The 24,146-nt window shown below is 26.3% G+C and overlaps 2 protein-coding genes across 3 annotated transcripts; one reads left to right on the forward strand and one right to left on the reverse strand.

Moving 5' to 3' along the window:
* Nucleotides 1-154: 154 nt before the first annotated feature.
* Nucleotides 155-21,850, reverse strand: LOC107441100 (F-box only protein 21). 2 transcript variants are annotated; one of them, XM_016054248.3, is made up of 12 exons: nucleotides 21,320-21,850; nucleotides 19,002-19,244; nucleotides 17,252-17,373; nucleotides 15,363-15,530; nucleotides 14,230-14,369; nucleotides 11,902-12,035; nucleotides 10,879-11,020; nucleotides 8,526-8,705; nucleotides 7,999-8,121; nucleotides 7,749-7,822; nucleotides 2,597-2,754; nucleotides 155-984 (listed from the first exon to the last, which is right to left on the reverse strand). In XM_016054248.3, the coding sequence occupies exons 1-12, from the start codon at nucleotides 21,487-21,489 to the stop codon at nucleotides 803-805; spliced, it is 1,836 nt and encodes a 611-aa protein (XP_015909734.1). In that variant the 5' UTR covers nucleotides 21,490-21,850; the 3' UTR covers nucleotides 155-802. The 2 variants fall into 2 exon arrangements, with proteins under 2 accessions (XP_015909734.1, XP_015909735.1); XM_016054249.3 differs by having other exon boundaries at nucleotides 14,230-14,366; nucleotides 21,320-21,822.
* A 175-nt stretch (nucleotides 21,851-22,025) lies between these two features.
* Nucleotides 22,026-22,696, forward strand: LOC107441101 (small ribonucleoprotein particle protein SmD1). The gene has a single exon (XM_016054250.3). It carries the CDS (start codon nucleotides 22,151-22,153, stop codon nucleotides 22,502-22,504), a length of 354 nt encoding a protein of 117 aa, XP_015909736.1. The 5' UTR covers nucleotides 22,026-22,150; the 3' UTR covers nucleotides 22,505-22,696.
* The last annotated feature ends 1,450 nt before the right edge of the window (nucleotides 22,697-24,146 follow it).

Consider the following 24,146-nt stretch of genomic DNA (forward strand, 5'->3'; position numbering starts at 1 on the left):
CTATAAAATCATAATACACACAAAAGAATAATATTTCAAACTCGATTTTGTCTAAGAATTAAAAATGTCATTTTCTTCATTTTTTCTAAAAACACAGATAAATAGAAAAGATCCTTATCTCAACATTAAAATATTATTTAAAATACCACAATAATATCATAAAAAAGAAAAGTTTATTATGTATTTATTTCCATAAGAAAAAAAGAGATGACAACAGAAAATATTTTTTTAAATGCATTTTTCAGTATTATTAAAAGACAATGTATAATTTTTATTACATATATTTATAGTTCTGAACACTTACTAAATTAGAAGTATAGCAAGTCGTAATGAACAAGTTGTAGGAATCCATGAATTTATAATTCGGGCAAAACCATGATAACTCCAAACCTGAGAATTTAATCTGTAGTATGATTTATCCTTAATGAAAATTTCACAATAATTTTTTTATTAAAACATCTAAAAATAATATTTAGAATTTTTTTATAAATTTCAAAAAAATTTTCAAGAATACTTAGAATTATAAAGTTTTTTTAATAATGTAATCAGAACTGAAAATATAAATTTTTCCTAACAAAGAGCAGATAGGGACCATTTATCATGGTCTTGCCCTTATGCTTTGTAGAAATTAATAATAAATTAATCATAAACTTAACAAATATAATAATGTTTTGAACATAAAAAATCATCAAAAGGGATGTAGTGTTTATTACAAGAAAGCTCCCCTGAAAGAAATAGAATTAACTCTTTTTTTTAAAACTATGTACAAACATAAGTGAAACTTATAAAGATATAACAAATATTACACAGATGATGATGATGCGAGAGGGACGGATAGAGTTCTTTCTCGAGCAGCAATATCATCTGGATACTCTAATCTTTTCTGTTCATTGGGTAAATAGTAACTTCCATGAAAAGATTCAAAGTACCGTCCAATTTCCATGTGAGTTATTGGAGTTTTGACATCATCAATCACTAAGTTTTCTGAAGGAAAAAAAATTGTGATAATAATGGGATGAAAATAGCATACAAAGTTATATTAATGATTTAAGTTACTCTAAGGATGCAAATTCATCAATTGATTTAGGAGGTCTTTATCCTTGGATTTTAGGTTAAATTTATAATTTGTTTTCTTTAATTTTCTTGTACTATACAAACATTCGGTGATATAGTAGTATTAGATAGCACAATACCTTTAAAAAAAGGTAGAAAATTAAAGGGTCACCTTATTAGATTAAAAGAAAGTGCTTAGATTAGATTAGGGCTTGATAATTTTTAGAACATAAAATTTTCCTTAAAAACTTAAAGCAATAAAATGATGCAATTTGAGGTATTGACTAAGTTAATTTAAAATGACACATTTATCAGTTTTTAGATTTTTTAAAATATTCTTTAAAATCAGTTTTAAATTTATTACTGTTTATATTGATGAAAACCGATTTGGATGACGTCTAAATTTTAAAAAATTTTAATTGCCTAAAAATAAATATACTTATCAAAAATCTAAAAACAGGCAAATTTATACTATTTAACTACCTATAAAAACTGTTGACTGTAGAACTGTCTTGGCATAATTTTGCCAAAAGAAAAAAAAAATTAATATAGAATCTACAATACCACTAACTTAATATCTCAAATTGTGATTGGGTGGTGGCCTTGTATTTTACATGTGTCGAAAAATACTGATAAATAGTGTAAATATCCATCAACAGTTCATTTGTGAAAATTAAATGAAGTGGATTAAAAGCATATTTTGAATTCCCCCATCTCTTACCCCTTTAACAGTTGAGTTCGGTGGGGAAAGGAACTCAATAACTATAACTGATATATATGAGTTATAGTTATTGAGTTCTTTCTCATTATTTTGTAAAAGTTTTTCATGTTGAAAATTTAAAAATATTAACAAGATAAGAGTGCCTGGTATAAGATTACTGCAGGCCAGTTCCTGCAAGGTCGTAGGGGTAGAACAGAATAAAAATTTTATTTTCTGAGACTAAGAAATTCTAACTAAATAATATTGGTCATATTTACTTTTAATTATGCAAACCTTTCATATATAAAGTAAAAGCTTGATAAAGAAGATAATTTACACTTCGAAATGTGAAAGGATAGAGACAGAGTGTTCTATAAAGCACGTTCCTAAGATAGTAATTTTAGAATCCTCATAAAAAAGCAAAAACATGCCCATAAAAAATATTTTAAGAATCCTCATGAGAAATGAAGGGATAAAGGTACGTACTTTGGAGGTAAAATATTTATGTTTAATTAGGGAAAACAGAAAAATACTTTTGAAATCTGACAAATCATAATTAAGGAATGCTGGTGTACAGAACATAAGAACCTGTTTTATGCATCAAATATTTCATAAAAATACAAATCCTCCCTTCCAAACAGATTTTAGTGTTTCGTACACTGCCTTACTAAATTGTAATTCGCCAGATTTTAATCGTATTTTTATTTTTTCTCCAGTTTCATATTGATTTACAACTACAATATACACACTTTTTTACCCTCATTTTTGAAAATAATTCTTAAAATGCATATTAAAGGAGGCCCTTAGGAAACACCTTGTATGTTATTCAAACTGTTCACTCACCTTGAGCAGCATAACGATTTGTACCATCAGCAACCAAAACATGATAAAATGGTTGTTTATCTTTATATTTTAACTTGTCAACACCCATCTGAATAATCCATTCTTTACTAGCAGTACATAATGGATCCCAGCCGTAAATAACACATCGATAGTCATACCTATTAGCAGAGAATAAGAAAAGTAAGAAACTTTTTTTTTGTAAAAATGTAAAACAAACAATGTAAAAAATACTTTTTACAAAGTTTGAAAAACAGTCTACAGATATATTAGATTGAAAATATTTGATAATAATTTCGTTAAGCATAATTTAGTTTAAGGCACTGAACTATCACTGTAAAGAACTGGCGTTTAATCCCCAGTGGTGGATTAAAGTCCACCCTGCTTGTCTGGGAAGTGAAGGCAGCCAGTGAGCAATGCTGACCACATTACTACAATCATGTTGTTGGAGACTTTAAGTCCATGAACCTCAACCTCCTGTCTGTGAAATTGTGGAGCCTTAACATCCATTGGCATACAGCAGGTTGTTGTTGTACTTTTTTTTATAATAATTTATTCCTTGAATTGAAAAAAAAAATGCATTTTGAATTTTCTGATAGTTTTGCTGTGGATTAAAATCCATAATTGTGAGACAAATTTCAAATATTAAAAAAAAATGTAACACATAAGAAAATTATTTAAATACTCATTCAAAGTCAGAGACAATTTTTGAACTTCTTTAGGTAATATTCAAAAATAAAAAGATGCTTGTAAAATATTTCATTTATATCAATTACTTATTAAACTTATTACACTTTAAAGCAAACCAAAAACCTCACAATTTACTTGATTGGAAGAATTATAGCAAATATCTTACAAAAATCAAACAATATAAAAAAATTACATAACAATTTTTTATATTGTTTTAATAAAATTTTTATATTGTTTTGTAGTTTTGGATAATTTTTTTATATAAAATTACATAACAATTAAAGATATCTAAAATATCTAAGTTTGGTCAATATGAAGGAGTCAAACTGTAACCTCACTATTATTGATAAAAAATAAATTGACTGATTTCTATGACTTAAAAGTTATCAGCTGGTTCTAAAGGCTAGCTAGTAATTTTATAAAACTAGTAAGAACTGCTTTATACGAGCTTAAGGAAGAGAAGATAATAATTAAAATGATTAATGGGTAGAATAATTAATGGGTAGAAAATTAAGATCAGCATTCCCATGTTTATCTGAACAATTAAAACTGAAATTCCGAATTAAAGAAATTCTTAAAGCTCTAAAGAGACAAAACACTCAAAATAAATATTTTCAGAATAATTCGAACTTTTAAGAGTAAACTCAAATGTTAGGTCTCAAAAAATAACTAAATAATCTTGGATTAAAAATAAAATTGATAAAGTTGGACCTAAAGCAAGAAAATACACAATCTGTTCATAAAAGGATAAATATGCTAGAAATAGGTTTCGAGAAGATAAATCAAATAGATAGTATGAGTTAATTTGGATTTCTAAAAATATTTATTTAGGAACTGTCTCTGAAGAGCAAAAGCCAGTGTTGCCATCCGAAAATGTACTAACTGTACAACCACCAATTAATCCTCCAGCTTAACTAGTGGACTGATCGTTAAGACACGGTTCCCAGCAGATCACCGAAGTCAAGCATCACTGGCTACGGTCAGTGTACGGGTGGGTGACCACTTGGATCAGTCTGCGTAGGGACCGAGGGTGTGCGGTACTGGTCCTCGTTAAACTGTGCTACCGTAAAGTGCCCGACTTCGCGCGCAGGTCGTCGGGCTACCGAAGCGGGGGTGCCATCCCCTCCGCAGAGGATCAAAATTGTGTAGGCATGTCTTCGGATCATCCTCCGGGATGTTTCCCAGACCGTCGCCAATAGCCCATTGTGAAGCTCCAGTGCGAGGTAAATTAACAACAACAACCAGCTTAACTAACATCTAAATTTCAATGCATCAAAAATTAACAAAACCTAAAACGAGAGAGTTTGAGAAATGTTTATGTGTTTTGAATAAATTTGCATGTATATGTGCTTAAAAATTTATATTGCATAAATTTTTATTTTCTAAAAATGGCATGTAAGAGATTGATAATAGATGGCACTGCTAAAGCTGTACAGTCCGCAAAAAAAAAAAAGATATCACCCTGAATAACTTTCGCTCTAATGATCGGATTTTCACGAACTAAGTGTTAATCTTAATGGTTCCTGGGGGTGACCTCAAATATGCTAATTAATTAGTGCTATCTATTAATTAAGTTACGAAATCAGACACAAAAACGTACTTTCTCTGAATAAACATATATTTTTTCTTACATATTTGGATTCTTAACCTTCAAAATATAGGGGGTAGCCGCAATCTGGGAAATATGGTCCCCATAGTTTGGTCAGGAGAGCGATCCAAAGTTCGTACCCCTTAATGTTAATTTCACTTTTTACGTTTTTAGTCATATTTTAAAAACTAATAAAGCAATTCGAAGAAAATTTCACCCAGTCATAAAACTCATTTACCCAAAGATAATTTCACGAAAAAAATAATTTTTAATAATTGTTAATTATTTTTTATTATTTAATTAAATTAAGGATGAAAAATTTTTGAATTATAAGGTATGAATTTTTTTATACCATATTAATCTACATATTTTTCAATTGAAAAATCTAAAGTTTCAACTGTTTTTATTTATTAGAAGCTGAGAAAAATTAAAATTAATTATTTTTAAAAAAATAATTTGGCGACAATGAAGAAATGATTAAATGGAGCGATTAATATTAAAATGTGATAAACTTGCGAGGAACTTGACTTCGCGCGCTTAGCATAAAATTTCATTCATATTTTTTTCGCTAATAATCGTTTGCTTATCTTTTCATTTTTATTTTTTTAAGCTATAAAATACGATGTTTCTTCTTTAGTCGTCTAAAATTCTATTTGCAATTTAGTAAAGAAATTTGAATAAAACATTTTATTGAATAAAATACATTTTATTCAGAGAATGTGGAGTTTTATAAAAGCATGCTTCTGATAGAATATGATTATACAACAGATTGTGCTTCTTTAATGTGATTTTTTTTTATTTTTTTTTTCTCAATAACTGATAAAATTTCAATAATATACATACGAATGAATAAATTTGGAATAAAATATTCATCAATTTCTTGAATATATATTTTATAAATATTAATAAAAATACGCAGTCAACATTTTTAAGCATCTCTCACAACATCGCAAATTTCTCAAAATCTTATAGGGTAAACTAACCAGTGAAGGAATACTTAAGCTTAGCTTGTCTTTAAAAAAAAATCATAAAAATTTCAAAATTTGTAATTTTAGCTAAATGACGTATTTGTTATTAAATGCATGTCGACATATTTGTTATTAAATGCAAATTATGTAAAAAAAATTTAGATAACTTACATAATATTGTTTTAAGCTTTTGGTGGTTTAAATAATAAGTAGTAAGATAACCAAGTGAAGGAACAGTTCTTAAATTGAATAAACACTAAATTTTCCAGTGAATGAACACTTAATTTTGAGAATGTTTGATGCTCGTTAGGAATCCTTAGGCCACACAGATATCTGTCGCCCTGTAGATGCCTGAATTGACGGATGTTAACACAGGCGGGCATTAGGAAAAAAAAATCTTTTAAGTTTTCGTGCCCCCATTTCAGTATCTTAAGGGCCTTACGAGCTCTGTTTAAAAAGAGAGTATCATATCAGATATATATATATATATAAGAAAACAAAAATAATCATAGTAGCAGTATTTGGTGGTAAATGTAGCTTATCGTAATTGAAGAATATGCTGTGCGACATTTTATGGTGAATTTGCGAACGTAAGTTTCAGAATGTATCGAAACATGTGGATGCTATTTGCTAATCATCTTTATCCAAAGAAAACCATGTAACGTAAATATCTAGCAAAATGAAGCAATTTTTTAAACAATGAATCATACAATATGCAACATATTATTTCTATATCTTATTCTTAAACATAACATATTTCAATGTTTTTAAAATGCCACTAAACATTCAGCAATTCATTGAGTTATAGAAAAAAGAAATCGTAAATTACAGAAAACCTTGTGAATGTGCATTAGAATTACTATACAATCTACATTTTATTTTTCATGCACTTTTTTTTCCTTCAAACTTTCATGCCTAGAAGACTCGATTAAAGCTGTAAAAATCATTATCCCTAAAATTTTGTATATAGCTATTATAAGTTATGTTAATTTGATTTTAGTATGAAATCCTCGAATAAACATAGCAAAAATAGCATAATCTAAATAATATCAGATAAAAAGTTCATGTATTTAAATTCTGAAAACTTATAAATCGATTCAAATTTTCTTTTCAAAAGAGATTAAAATAATTTTTTATTTTATTTATTTATTTATTTTTTTTGCTTTTTGGACATAAATGAACTTAAAAATTGTCTATTGCCTAGAAACTTCGAGGTGTTTTCTATTAACTATTAATTAAACCTCTCAGAGCAATCACAAAACATTATTTCAATTTTTTTACAGTCAGAAATTGGTTGCCTAGCAACCTAGTAAAATTAAGCGTTTCTCTTTTGAATCAGTCAAGGGTTATCTTAAAATATTTATTTGCGCAGGCGACTTTTTTTGGCGGTTTTCTGGACTATCGCCAAATATATAAACCTTTATTGCAACCCAATTTACGACCCAATTGTTTTAAAATTTTGTCTACCCCCCCTAATTCAAGTGTCTAGATTCCAAATATGTAAAAAAAAATATATGTTTATTCAGAGAAAGTACGTTTTTGTGTCTGATTTCGTAACTTAATTAATAGTTAGCACTAATTAATTAGCATATTTGAGGTCACCCCCAGGAACCATTAAGATTGACACTTAGTTCGTGAAAATCGGATCATTAGAACGAAAGTTATTCAGGGTGATATCTTTTTTTTTTTTTGCGGACTGTACACCTTTACTGTTGAACATCACAACAGAATAAGTTTTATCTGCTGGTCTCAAGATGATACTTTTTGAATTTGTCTAATAAATATGTGATCATCTAATTATGTCATTCCCTTTTAACACATCTCAACAACTAAAGGACATAAAAACTTTAAATGGCTAAATTGAAAATATTTAATCTGTTCATTTATATGCTTATTATAAAGAGCATACTTTTTGTGAGTCATTATCATTCCAACAGCAAAATCCACATTAGCGCAATTCTCAACCCTTTTTTGGGATTTTACCTAGAAAACAAAAAAATTTAGAGTAAATACATTAACACTTTATTAGTTTCAAAAACATATAGCCATCTAATTGAAAATGAAATAAAAATAGGTTCAAAGAATTAAAAAAGTCAGCACCATTTATTTCATCCAAAAACATTTTTTGCAAAAAAATAATTTAAACATTATTTACATACTTTCCTCTTATCTTTTTTTATTTGTTGAGTTTCAAGAGTAGTAATAGCTGTCCGGTACATATAACCGACAAAGCCAGTTGAGACTGGATCATTTTCAGCTATTTCTTGTAATAAGCTTATCACCTAGAAATTATAGGAAACAATCATAGCATTAATCAAACCTTATTCAACTATGGCTTACAATTCAACTACATAATAAACATCAATGTTAAAATGCATGTGATTTTTTAATAATGTAATATTAACACATGCATTTCCATCATGACATTCTTTTTAAAATAGTTATAAAGTAAATAATTTATAAAAAATTAGTAAACAATAATCTTTACATTTGACTGCTTTGACTATTGTTATCGATAACTTTTCCTGATTTGGCCCAGAAAAATTGCTTTTTACTAGGTGCCAAAAGGATATTTAGAATCAATATATGACATTTAGCATTCAGAATAAATAATAAAATCAATAGTTTAGAAGATTAAACAAAACTGATTTTATAAAACTGAAATTTAGTACAGTTTTTAACTCACTCTTGTTATGTTGACACATAGATGCATATATACTCGAGCTAGCAACAATTTATGTTCAAGATCATCAGGACACAAGATAGACAACAATTCTAAGGAATTGCACAAACAGGATAGACCTTCACTGGATTCATCATGTTGGCGTCCAACTTCTACCAAATTCCAACACATTGTTGCAAAAACCTTAATAATAATAAAAAAAAACTTTAAAAATTTCATTAATAAATTATTAATTTAATGATATAGCATCATAAATGAAGTATGTTTGATCACATAATTTATAGTGCTAAAGTGCCACAATGGGAAAGTAAACACCTGTAGTTCATTTCCTAAAAGATGGCACAATGAATCAGTTAAAGAGATTAGAGGTAGACATTTTGAAAACCACCAAATTTTAAAGTTAAAGATCTTAAGTTCATCAGTACATATAGAAAACAAAGCAATTTTTCTCGGTAATTAAATAATTTGCAATGAAAAAATATTTTTTTAAAAATAGCTTGTTCATGTTTATATTCATTTTTTTAACCCCATTTCCCTAAGGAAATTTTTTCTTAACTCTTCAAAATCAAAAATAAAGCAGATAAAATTTTTTTATACTTTAATTAAATTTTATTTAAACTAAGTAAAAACTAAAAGCTTAACATATAAAAAAATAGAATTTATCAATAACTTTTACAGCTCTGTAATTAAGAAGTAAAAATCTCAAGTAAATTTTAGTTTAGAATGCTTATTAATTAGAATCATTAGGATAACAAAGTTATTTTTTTAATTTCTAGTAAGTTTAAACACTGAAGTAGACAGGAAAAATGTTTTATTTGACAGTGCTGAAAAAAAATAATTTTGTTTCAAGAAATGACCTTTCTAAACTCACAAAGTTTTGATACACACATGAAAAAGCTTTGAAAATAAAAATTAAATATCTTTTTTAATGAAAAATAAACACTTTATTTGGAGTTTACTGATAGACAAAACTCAATTGAGCTACTTATGATTTATTTAGACTAGTAGTTTAAACTCAGACAGGTAATGGCAAATAAAAATATTTGCTTAAACACATGAAACTTATCTATAATTTTTACAGCTATATAAAAAGAAGTTAACATCTGAAGTAAATGTAGATAATGTTTAACTCATTAATGCCTAATGTCCTGTGAAAAGGATGATCCTTTTTCTAGTCTTTCATTACCCACTTGGAACAAATATGTACTACCACTTTTTTTTATATAGGTGTTTTTTGCCCACTTTTTTGTGACTGGGCAGTCACGGGTTAAATCAATACCACTGGAATAACAAATTAGCATAAATATTAATAAACAGGGGTGATTGTGAGCCAAACTCAAAAATCCTGAAAATTTCTTGAGTAAAATCATTAATGACACATTCCAAAAAATTTATGTCTTTATAAATTTAAATCATTGATATTTTTAAAAGATGAAATTTTAAATAAATTATATGCAGCCTAATTTAAATGAATAATTATGCATAAGTTTACTTTTATCTCCAATCACATTTATTATTCTACCAGAAAAATATTTACAAAGGAAAGAGATGCCAAGCATAAATTCTAGCTCTAATATTTTTAAATAAAATATACAAGAGTTTTTATACATAAATGTGATTTTTTAAAACTACTGGACCTTGAATTTCCAGAAACTTTTGGATCATGATTAGTGAAAAATCCGGAAATCCTGATTTTTTCCCGAGCACAATCGTCTCTGAATTAATAATGTAAACTGAAAATAATTAATACAGTTTAAGATTGTTATTATTCAATATTAAAATTAGCTTAATATACCAAACTACAAACTAAAATTTGCTATGATGGTTCAGTGAATAAAAGCACTGAATTGTCATAGTGAAGAACTGGGGTTTGATTCTCAGTGGTGGCTTGCAGCCCACTCAGCTTCAGATAGAAGGGTACCATTTAACTGGTCTAAGAAGTAAAAGAAGTTTTGGGGCAATGCTGACCACAATCAGGCCGTTGGTCACAAAACTGTGATCCTTAACATTCATAACCCTTATGCCCACAATGTGCTGTTGCAGGAATGTTTTATTTTTTTTTATCAAACTATTATAATAAAATCATCTGGTTACATATATTAATATGTCTCATTAAATATAGAGACATTATGAAGCAAGAAAATAAAAAATTATTTCAGTAAATTATTCTAAGAACAACACATTTTTGGCTGATTTGTTGTTTCATAAAAATTCATGCTATGACACTTTTTTGCGAAAAGTTACTTTAGAGCAGTAAGTTTAAAGTGTAAAAACTATTTTGTTCATAATTTTTTTAAAGAGAATATAAATGTATGGTTGTTCCAAAAATCTAACATAATTAAAAATTATTTTATACTTTTACAGGTGGAACAGATTCCAACCATGAAGGTGTGAAGTTGTTATAACCAGGGGCTAGATCTTGCAATTCATGTTCTTTTTTGAATGCACCATTAGAAAATATGTCAATATATGTCCATGCCACTTGCGCATCATTCATCCTAGATAATAAATTAAATAAAACAATGTAGAAAAATGTATGATATACATTTGATTTAATATAATATATAAAAATTATAATAGAACAGAATATAAAAATTAAAAATATTTGAATATTTTAAAATGAAATCAGAGAATAAAAATGTTGCATATGTTGTCTACATTATTATACATCTTGTTGTGAACATGATTGATAAACATCCAGAGAATTAGCAAACTACAGAATAAAATGTGATGCACTTGTTCTAGAGATATTAGTAAACAATGAAAGTAAGTACATACTAACAAACTTTCCATCTTATATGAAGGGTTTGGTGTAATATAGCAATAAGCCACACTTTTATCAAAAGTGACATTTTTACAACAAAGTAATTTTATTATAGTTTACAGATATATACTTCACAACTTTTTAGAACTTTCAATATATAACAGCATAATGCACAGAAATGTCTTGTTTTCCACATAAAAATCCACAAATTCTCCTTAGAATAATTTTAAAATCTTATAATTACATTGCTCCAAGATCTTTACACATAAAGAAAGTACCTTTTAAGTATAGAAGTACATTTTATAAAAATATTTACTAGCATGACAAGGAATTACGACAAGCATAACAACTTAAGAAAGTTAGCTTGACTTACCTATTCATAAAAAATATAATTATTTTAAATATAATGATCTTTGATGTTTTTTCATGAAATTTATTTATTTTTTTAAAGTTTAGAACAAAAAAAAATTATTTTGCTAAAATTTAAAAAATGGTAACAGGCATGAAATCTGACTGCTTTCTATGGAATTCACCTTCAATGATTTTTTTCCAGTTTTTAACTGCTCTTCATAAATAATAACAAAATGTTATAAGTTAATATATAATACAACTTACTCTGGATGTTCTAACCACTTGAGAAGAAAATGGCCAGGAAAGTTTACAGACAACAAACGCACCCCTAACTGATTGGCAATAGTCTCATATAGAATACCTAGTGTAACTGGTATTCCAATATTTTTGTCTAATGCCTGAAAAAAATGTTTGAAATAATAAATGGGATAGTTGTAAACCACAAAGACTTAAAATTTAAATAATATTCTAGATAATTATTAGGTGAGTTAAACAAGTTATTATTAATTAAATTTTTTTTATATAAATGAAAATTATACTAATATGCTTAAATCTTAAGAATGAAAAAGAGTTTAAATTTTAAATATATATATATATATATGTTTGTGTGTGTGTGTGTGTGTGAAGCCAGTGGAAAGTATTAAAAATTCAAGTTTTTTATTCAATTGACCTTACTTCATTAAAAATATCATGAACCAGTTTGTTGAAAAATTGAAAAAATTAAGAATAAAATTTTTTTGAGAGATACCTTTTTCATCCCTATGAAAAATGAGTGATTTTTTTTCCTTACCAGGATCCATATAAGTTACATTTCAACATTTAATTGCTTGATAAAAATAAACATGTACAAATGTTATTTTTAAGTTATTTTATGATTTTAGGGAGAGAGAGAGGGGGGGGGGATGTCAGACGGAGGACAGGGATTTGTCATACACAAGTAATGTGAAATATTTGTTTCACTCTTAGGATATATATAAATTACATTATAACTTAATATATTCCAACCATAAATCACATTCCAACTATTCTAAAATGGAAAAAAAATGAGTCAAAAAATATTATTTCATATGTACTTAAAACTTATGGTTTTAGGGGTGTGGGGGTCCTCCTTAGAGAATATGTACAAGTTTTTTTATTACTATAAACTGTAGATGAGTATTTTTCCAACATTTATTTACTAGAAAACTAAAATAAAATGTTCATTTAAATTTTATTTATAAAGTACTTAATTATAGCTTTAGGGGAGAAAGAGGGAGAAGTTTACACAAGTTTTATAATTGAAATTTGATGACTAATTTTACTTATGCCACATATAAAATTTGATAATTACATTTACTTGTTCTAATTTTATTTATTACATAAAACTATAAACATTAAAAAGAAATATTGAGTGACATTGAATTAAAAACGAATGAAAGAAGATAAAATCCTGTAAGGAACATTTAATCTCATAGGCCAACACAATAAAAAAAAATTAAAAAAAGAACATCATAGTACTGAGTCTAAATTATCAGCAGTGATTGTGTTTATATTGCAGCCCAAAACTACTCCAAAAGTTAAAAATTGCGTAGCTTCCAACTGGTCAAAGCATCTAAGAGCTATGCATTTTTTAAAAACATGTTGCAGTTTTATAATTTCAAAGATCAAAGAAAAGCTTATTAGATCAATGAAAATGAACTAAAATTATAAATTTTTTACCTAAATAAGCTTTTTTTTTTTTTACGTTGCAAATCTTACAAAATTTAAAAAAAAAAAATAAATGAATCATCTATAGGTCTGATGTTATTTTTCTCTACTGTTTCAAGTCTGCAAAAACTACTATAATACAGGAACGTTTTATTTAAGAAATATTTTAATTAAAATTAGCTTTCACATTTTTCAGAACTGTTCGGGTAAAAAAAAATTTTCTTCTAAAAGATTATTATTTTCTGATTTTTCATTATTTAAAAAAAAAAAAAATTGGAGGGATTTTTTTTTGTTGTTGAAGTAAATAGTTTTACATTGTAATATTTTTGATATTGCTTTCTATGCTTTAGTTAAAACTTTAATTGGTGATTAAATTAAACATATAATTAGTTTTTTGGGGTAAAAATTAATTTATTGTTCATTTTAAATTATAATTTGCTATAATGAAATACTTTAGAAGATGTAGTAAATTTAAAACTTATTTTTAAATGTAGTTTCTATCAAGCATATGAATTTCGTTTTCTAATATTTCTATAAAACTAATATCACATCCACTTAAAAAAATCTAAAATTTAAAAAGGAAATATAATTAATAAGCTAATCCCGGCAAACAAGAATCAAATTTGAATTTACCAAATCAATCAAAACTTTATTTTTACTTATAAGTAAAAATGAATTAAATAATAAATTGTAGAAGAAAATACATATTTAGATTATATTCGAAAATATCTTTTCATAGAAATAGGTATGAAATATAGCATAAAACTGAAAAATAAAATATAGTGAATTCTAAAAAGATACTAATAATGAACATTTTGGTTGTTAATACAAAAAATAACACTATGTGTAAATCTAATTTAAAAGAAATAACTGATTCAATAAACTAAATAAGTTTAAATACAGTACCTTGCCAATGTATATATTTTCAAATGTGTACATGTATTCAACACAACTCCAGCCAAGCTTTCCATATAGAATGCTATTTATGCAATTCAAAATAACTTTGCATCGATAAGGACTCCACAGAGAGTTTTCAAGCACTTCTACTAAAATAGAAAAAAAAAATTTTTTTTCTTAATTATTTAGTGTTTTGAAACAACTTTCTTCAATTCATATTTTTGATTGAAATTTTAATTTGGACGGCATAATTGTATGTATATATATAGAGAGAGATTTTCTGTCACACAAAATGTTTTAATAACAGCTAGATTATTTATTACTAATTTTTTTTATTTTACAGATATTCATTTAAATTTAACATATTCCAATTATTATGCTGAATTCAATACAAAATTTATTGCAATTTTTGAGTAGTTATGCATATATTTATAAACACATTAAGTTAAAATGCAGATGAAAACACATCTCAGTCATGTTTTCAGTTTTGGTATAACTATCACATCAAAAATGCTCATGACTAAAAATATGAATTAATAAAAAGTGTATTAAAACATACTTAAAATTTTCTATAATTTTGAATTTTCTTTTTAATAATCAATTATATTTTTGAATACAGTGAAAGCAAATTCTGAATGAATAAAAAATAATTCAAAGTTATGGTGAGTATCTCTTTCTCTTTCTGTATAATCTCTTTCGTTTCTATTGTTTTCTTTTTCTTCTAATTTTCAGTAAATAAAATCCATATTTAAATTTCATTTAATTTTTATAGTCATCATGCTACACTTATATCATTGGCTTATTTACAGTTGATTTTTCTTCAGTATAAGACAATGTACATAAATGTCTATAACAATGGTTTCAAACTATTTTGACTCAGTTTATTTTTCACTATAGTTCAAAACTATAGTTCCTTCCCTTCTAAAAGCAATAACTTAAAATTACTACACTTAGGTTTGTGAAAATTGCCAAACCATCAAGAAATTATGATCACTTTGTGTGAGATTGAAAGGATATAGAGAAAGAGATTATCACTTTTAAATATATTTATATAACTTATTTCTGAACATAAAATCTAGAAGGCATTGTTGAAGCAGAAACTTTTTCCAACAAAATTAAAAATCAAACAAAGATATAAGTACCATTTTCATCATGTAAACTAGAATACCCTTTCTGGATCACAGGATGACTAGGGCATACTACTTTTATTTCATTGAAGACCATTTCAATGAGCGAATTAACCTTATTAGAGACCTCTATAGTACAATCTACTTTGGAAGGTTCACACCACTGCTGAATGAGACAGGCACCTAAAATATCAAAATGAAACACATAAAAAAAAAATAATAATTATTTGTCGCAGAAAATTATCTAAAAATTAGAGATTACATAGCTTATAAATGAAGATATTGAAAGTTTTTTTTCTCTCTATCTAGTAAGATTTGGTCTTAATACCACAAAAAATTGTTAAAATATTAACAATTTTTTTATTATTATTATTACTTTTTAATGAAGTATTGTTTGACTGAAAGCTATTCAAAAACTATTAGATCAGTTGTTAATCACTCAATAGTTACTGCAGTAGGAGTGTCAATATTTATTGATAAAATAGATAAGAAGTATGTAATTTTAATAATATTTTTTTTTTTTAAATTGTTCAATTTTGGAGCCAAAGAAAGTTATGCCATTTTATACAAAATAAGAATTACTGATTTTTTTTATGAATTTAAGACTGAATAAATGTATTTTTATTAGTTTTTATAGATATTGATGGCTCTTTGAGAAAATTAATATTTGCTCAATTTCGCTTTAAAAATACTTTGTGCTGTTTAACTTTACATTTGTAATTTGGAAATTATGCCATTTGACAACATTTTTGAATAAATAACAAAATTCTAAAGATATACTATTCATATTCTAGGTAAACAGAAATAAATTTCTGCATCACAGAACAATAATTTTTATCAAATCCCATATTTCTGTATATTCTATACATAACACTATAAACATATACACCTTGTTAAAAAAAATGTAGCATAAGAGGTTTTGATATGAGGAAATTCCATGGCAAACTAACAGAATTTAAGTAATTGACTTATGTATTTTGTGTAAAAGTAACATATTTTTTTCCCAAGAGAACTAAATTTTTATTTAATTTAAAGTTTCTAGCTTATGCTTAAAATATAGCTCTGAGAGACTCAAATGCTTATTTGAATTCTGCTAAAACAGTATGCTAAACAGGTGTAGACTTCTTTTAAATTTAAAAATTTCAAGTATAATTGCATATTTTAAACTTTCAAATTCATAAAATTATGTCCATGTCAGACACTTTTAAATGCCTGGTAGTTAATTGGTTTAAAATTTGCAAACATTGTAATACTTATCTCAGGTCACATATATATGACCATCACAGTTTTATAATAATAATAACCTTATAAACATGCACATGCATTACTACCAATACAAAATGGAAAAAATATCTAGCAGATATTACAATACAATAAAAATTTTAAGCATCATACATATATAATTTTTAATTGTGTTTGTTATATTTTTAAATTCATAATTATAAATACTAAAAGATAATGATGACACATTCTTGTACAATATATAATTTAAAAAAAATAAACAATAACAAAAATAAGTAATTTTGAATTAATTTAAAAAATAAAGTTCCCTTTAAAAATGTATTAAAAATCAAATTTTTTTATTCACTCTCTACTCAAGGCTTATTTCTTAATTTTACTTAACAGTATTACTAATTAGATTTTTTTAAACAAGTAATTAACTAAATTATATATTTTGGGAGAACTTTACACAAAATTTTCTAAAATATAAAAATTATGACTTGAAATAACATTCAGTAATAAACTGAATAAAAAGTTATTTTGATAGGATTCTTTTTTTGGAGCATACAGAATTTGCTAAAATAAACAAAAATCATGAGAATTTTGCAGGAGAAATCGGTACACTTGGCTGCCATCCCATAACAGAATGAAGTTAAAAGTTTCTCAGGGAAGGCACAACAAACCTTTTAACAAAGATGGTCTTGGCCCAATATTCAAAAATGTTCGCCATATTGTATCTAACATTGTATGTCGCACATATATAAGTGCCTTCTCTGCATAATATTTTAGAGTAAGATTGGAGTGCCTAAAAGAAAAAAAAAAATAGATACTTTAGTAAGGAATAATAAAGACATTTTTAAAATAAGCAAATGCTATAACTTTAATTTTACAAGTTATAACAAACTTTTGCTTAAAAAGTTCAATGAATTACTTAAAAAAAATTTGAAATAACATTGCTCAATGCTCATGTACTTTTTAATCTTTAGCAACTAACTTTTTAATACTAAATATTTTATTTACAGCCAAATTGAGTGCATTAGTCAAATGGTACAAAAATTTAATGTATACCATCCATCTGCCTAATTCAATAATAATACAATTGTGTTTTACAAAGGCACAAAATTTGAAAATAATGTATTTTTCATAAACTATTTTGACAACAGGTACTATTTTATTTATTTATTTAAATTTTGGTTACCTTTTACTATGTTACATAAATACAGAGATTAATAACACAAGGGTGAAAAACTGCTAAATTGCACTAAATATAAGTGCTATTGCAGAGTCAACCTTGTTAAATAAATCAGTAATCAAAGCTAAAAAGATCAAGTGATTCAGTAGGACATATATCTTTACATTCAGAAAGTAAACTGCGAAAGGGACTTTAAAAGGTTACTCTTAATATTGAAAATAAGTATTTTTAATATATCAATGTGTAAATTAAGCAATCATTGAAGTGTATCAGAGCCTAAAAATTAAAGGGGAATGTTGAGTTTTTATGAGGACGCTCATTAAAATTAATAATGGTTGATATCGAGAAAAAAATTAAAACTGCCGAAAAAAAATTAGTTTGAGTTAAAAAACATTATAAATGTCTATACAAATTATATTTCTTGAAAAGAATGAGCTAAGTGGTCTGAAAGTCAAGCAGTTTAGTGGGAAATAACAAACAGAGGACATAGCCTCTTATATTATAAAATAAAGTATGAAAGATATTACAGAATAAAAAGTGGGATATTAAACAAGAGTAAGGAGAAAATTGAACATAGCGATCTAAAAGAAGTTCGAAGGTTGACAATAGGGTCTACAATAGGTTCTACAAATGTTTGTAAAATCATACGAATTGGCAACAAATGTATTGTCTTGAAATATGTTTAGAATTTACAAAATAGTACGAAAAATAGTTTTTTGCACCCAATTTCATGTATTTAAATTTTTTTTTTTTACTAATCTTATTGTTTGATGCGTCGTATGGAATACGTATGGTATTCAAATAAAATTACTAAAAGTGTCTGGTACAAAAAAGTTTAAAATTAAATATTGAATTTCCAAATTTACGTATTATGCAGTGCTTCAAAATCATATACAGACAGTATAATTGTTCATATATAAATTAGTTTTCTGTTAGAACTGGCTAAATTTAAAATTTTAAGATAGTTTTTAATGCAATATTTTTTCAGTTCTTAGCATTTCAATCTCTAAGTTGAATCTATTTGACATTTTTTTGACTTAATTTTCATAAATACAAATCTTTAATCATTATGAAATAATGAGCCTAATTAGCCATAGGGTGTTATAAATTATTTTAATTAACAAAATATTATTTATATCAACAAAAAATAATTTTTAATGTGTAACATAACATAAATTATGGTATTATAATTTATTAATCACTAACTTTAACTAAACTTTCATTGCTGGTGTGAATCCTACCTATTTGGATCTTTGAGAATTCTCATCAGTTCATCAACAAGAATATAATCTGTGAATGGATGATTCTCACAGACACTTTTAAAATTATGAAATGAATCATTTGAAACGTTGTCAACATGATAGAAATCTTTAGTCATTTCACACAGCTCTTTAGAAATAGCCTTCCTGATATTGATTCTTCGCTGGAATTCTTCGCTCCAGTCAGTACTGACTGGGTCAAAATACTCATCCATTGTAGGCCACCTAATTATATGAAATGATACAAATTAGATCAGATAAGAATCTAAAATAATAGTGCTAAAAGGTAAAAATTGTTTCCCCCCCCCCCTTAAACACATTTAAAACACAGTAAAACTTAGAAGTAACTTTTAAGTTTGTAAGTCTCATTAATGTTAAGTACAGTGTTTATTCCTTAAAAAAAAAAAAAAAAAAAATCCTCCCACATTATTTAGGTCAATTTACGTTAAATTTCATGTTTTAAAAAAATTAAATTATATTTTAATACAAGAGAATATATTTAATACAAGATATGTATACATTTAATCAATGTATATATTTAATACAAAAGAAAAATAAATAAAATAAATCATCACATTATGCAAATTGGGTTTTACCTTTAAAGTGATATACAATTTATTTAAAAATAAAAAAAAATCAAAGTTAAATAAAAATGTACCACAAAATTTGATTCAAAGTAAATTATTAAAATTCCAGTGATATAATCTGATTTTCCAAAAATTTAATACTAATTTATTTAAATCATTAATGTAAAATTCAATGATAAAGATAATTCCTAACATTTTAGATTTTTGAGAAGTGAGAACACAAAATATAATCTTTCTAAAGTAATAAAAAAATTTACGTTTTTTAAACAAACACATTTATATAGGTACAACTTGTATACCCCTTGTTATTACAACAGTTTCTCAACACTTCTACTTCTCCATTGCACATGGAAATGCTTTTTACCTTGATTAGATCCTCTTGGCCACAGTGATGTTTGTTTGTTTTGTTTTTCCTCTTTTTCTCTCAACTAAAATGCTGTTTTATTTTTATTTCTCACCTTTATTTTTCCATTCTTTGTTAACTCAACTATTCGTTTTATATTTCAAATCGCATTTGTTTTCTCTAATTCATGGCTAGCAAGTCTAGAAAATGGGCATCTATTTTTGAGCGCTTGAAACATGACAGCTGTATATTTTTGAAGCAAATAAAGGTTTTAATCAAGGAAGCCTATAGTATAGTATTTTTAGATATATAGCAATTATCATAACGAGACGGTTGAGAATGCACAGACAATGGATGTATGAAAATACCAGGTTTTTAAGCTCAGAAAACTTTATATTTTACCTTTTTTTTCAGTATGTATAACAATAGAGGAGGTGGAAAAACTTGTAATAATTTCCATATAAATATTTTCATGAATAATCGAAAAAGATTGAAATCGCAATGACAGAAGAAACCCGGCAGAGCAACAGAAGAAGAAAAAAACTATTATAATTGTTAAGTCTTCCTTAATAATGTTCAATTCTATATCCTTGTATTTCTGAACCTAATATAGAAGTCAATTGAATTATAGCTTTCCGGACTTTAAAGGGACTTTTTTTAAAATTTAATTCAAGGCATCCTATATATCAGAGTCTAGGCCTCTCTTATAATCCACAAGTTTAAATAAATTAAAATAAACTTAAAGTTTAAATAAAAATATTTTTATTTTATGGCTATTCTCTATCATTCAAATCAGAATGCCTGTTTATTTAATTATTCAAAAGTTTTTTCCTTTTATTAATTTTTTTACGGTATTAGATTCGTTATAAACACTTCATAGTTCTAAGTTCGTTTTTCTATGCCATGGCTCTTTCAACTGTGTTCTGTCAAATCCAATTTGAGTTCTCTGCATTATCTCTCAAAATTCATGGAAATTTCCTTACATTTTTCGTCATTATCTAAACTTAGATGGAAAGGGGGGAAAAATATTGAAATGGAGGTAGAGTTTAATTGCACAAGATAAGATCACATTAAATCAATATAAATTTCAATTATTGAAAAAAATTATCACTTGATTTTTGAATTTTTACTTTACTAAACAAGACTTAATCCTAGTAAACGTTACAGGGTGGATTTGGCAACATTGGCGAACAGATTTTTTCATTGCTACAGGAGATTTTAATTTCATACGTTACAACAGGAAATATTTATTAAACTATAACCTTAGTTTATTATAATACCACAATACCAAACATCCCGACTTGAAACAAATTCATACATTATTCTTTTAGAACATTTATATTAATAACTATTTGGAAACTCATACGTACATTTGAGAATATTTGGTATACCATAGTTTGTTACTTTTGGATATGCAATTGAATAATTTGGAAACGGTAGCTATTTTACAAACATCAATGTAAGAAATACTATCAACACATAAAATTTGTTCAATTAACTCAGCAGGTAAAGAATGAAGACTAGGAAAAATTTTATTCATTTTTTAATCCTTTAAAAAAGAGCAAGAAACTGAAGTATATCTGTTTTATTTAATAGACAATTAGTGTCAACGAATTCTTAATTAAAAAATAGACTAGAATCTTCATTTCAGCCCAAAAAGTACTTTAAACAGTTGACGAGTATATTATTTTCTATTTGTAAACAAATATTGAGTGTTTTGATTTGTATAAGCGCACAATTCATCATTCAATTAATGGGGATTATCAAAACGTTTGAATCTGTTGACGTTCGTAATTATTGAAAGGGAGTTAAAATTGAACTGGATGAATTAAACTCAAAAGTTAGTGGTGCGTTTCACATCTTAAAATGCACTACGTCGAATTTTATGAGCATTAAGAGTTTAAGTGTTTATCAATAGAATCAACTTTATTAAGACTAATTTCATATAATAATCATTCTAAAAATTAAACATTATTTAAAAATTTAGATACGGCGAACTTCTAGATTTTATTCTGAATAAAAAAAAATGACCCAACTAGTAAGCTACAAAACAAACTTCAGACTATAAAGCGAAAATATAATAGAAATACTGTAACCGTGGTTTGTACCATTTGATTTTGATCACCGGTATTTATGATTCTTTACTATATTGTTACTTATTACATGTAAACAATATTATATAGCATCCTATAATATTAAAGATGAAATTAGTGCGTTTTCTCATGAAGCTTAGTCATGAAACAGTGACTATAGAATTGAAAAATGGAACACAAGTACACGGCACAATCACTGGTGTTGATGTTGCGATGAACACGCATTTGAAAGCTGTAAAGATGACTGTAAAAAACAGAGATCCTGTCCAACTGGAGACTCTTAGCATACGTGGAAACAACATTCGATATTATATTTTACCTGATAGTTTGTCTTTAGAAACCTTACTGGTTGATGACACACCGAAAGCCAAAGCTAAGAAAAAGGAAGCAGCTGTAGGAAGAGGTAGAGGACGAGGTCGTGGTAGAGCTAGAGGACGTGGTCGAGGTAGAGGAAGACGTTAATTGACAACAATTCATGTATTATCTATCATTCTACATAATCATTTATTTCCAATTTCTTTCCAATTAAAATTGGCATAAACGAACAATAAAAGTGCTTAAGACTTTTATACATAGATATACTAATAAGTAATTGTTATTCTGTTTTCACCTTCTATTCTCATATTGTGTTAAATAAAGAAGCATTTTGCCATATTTACATGCATCAGTTATTGATATTTGTGTAAATCAATGTTAATTTAATTGTCTATTTAATGCTTGATTGTTCCATAAAAGGATTTAGCTTTATAGTAATATGTTAACTAATTTTACCCTTTGTGTTTGATATTTCCAACCTCAAGCATATGTTTACCCTTTGTGATATTTATATTTTTAAATATAATTTAATTCTGGGATGAAAATTAGCAGGATTATGCAGACAATACAAGTTTATTGGACTATCAACATTTGCTTAAATGTTAGCTTATTTTCTATTCTGAGTGGGAAAATGGGGATATTTCCATGTTGCACCTACTAACACCAGGGATGCCCGGACTAGGTTTTAAATTTGCATATGTTTATATTATAAAAGTAGAGGTTTGTCCTGGGGTGACTACTACCTTTCGAGTAAACAATACATTAAAACAAGTTCAAGGCAATCCTAGACTAGTAATTATACAGGTTTTTAAAATTTATTGTAAATTGGGCAGTGGTATGTCTTTTTGTAAATTAGAGAAGGTTTTTTCTTTGTTTTTTTTTCCTCTGTGGTGACAACATTTGTAACTATTTTTTTATTTTATTAACTTAAGGGTGATGATACATATTATGTGAGATATATTAAACAATCTAGAGTTAATCTTGTTTGGTTATTATTTGGAAGTGAATAAAAATTTTTTTTGCTACATATAGCCTTACGTATTAATATTCATTTTTTAAAATTTTGCTCAATATACTATTATATAATAGTTATTATATAATTTATTATTTTAAATGAGTGCTTTTTATTTCCAAATATAATTTCCAAAAACTTTCTAAAACTAATGAGTTACAAATATATTTCGAAACAATGTGTTCAAGTTTTTTCTTGATATATGTTCAATTATTTCTAAAGTTTTTAAATTCTTAAGTGTTTTAAGTAGTTTTATTAGTGTAATAAATATAGAAATATTATTTGTTGGCAAAATTTTTCTAAGGATAATTTTGTCGCTAGTTGACACCATAAATATCGTTTTTCTGTAGTTTTTTTTTCTTCCTTCAAAATATTATTTAAATATTAATGATATATTTTTATTCTATTTAATTTTTATGTCATTAAAACTAGTTTTTTGGTAATAATATTTAATGTGGTGTAAAATAAAGTTGATTTCTAAACTTAGTGTACTATTTTTAAAAGTTTTATTTCCTAAGTTAACACAAAAGTAGAAATTTTAATAAAATATTGTTCATATTATAGCAGTTTATAATTAAATATTGAGATTCGTATTTATGCAATTTTAAGCTTAAATGCATAGATTCGTATTCACGTGATTTAAAAATCACATATTGAGATTCATATTTACTCAAAATTACATAAAATGAGTTTTGCACATAAAATCTTAAAATGTTTATTTTCAGTGTTTTACCAAACTCATCTCTTTGGTCTGAATCAACATAGAGTTCAAAAAAT

Source organism: Parasteatoda tepidariorum, chromosome 6, assembly GCF_043381705.1.
Source record: "Parasteatoda tepidariorum isolate YZ-2023 chromosome 6, CAS_Ptep_4.0, whole genome shotgun sequence".
Classification (NCBI taxonomy): domain Eukaryota; kingdom Metazoa; phylum Arthropoda; class Arachnida; order Araneae; family Theridiidae; genus Parasteatoda; species Parasteatoda tepidariorum.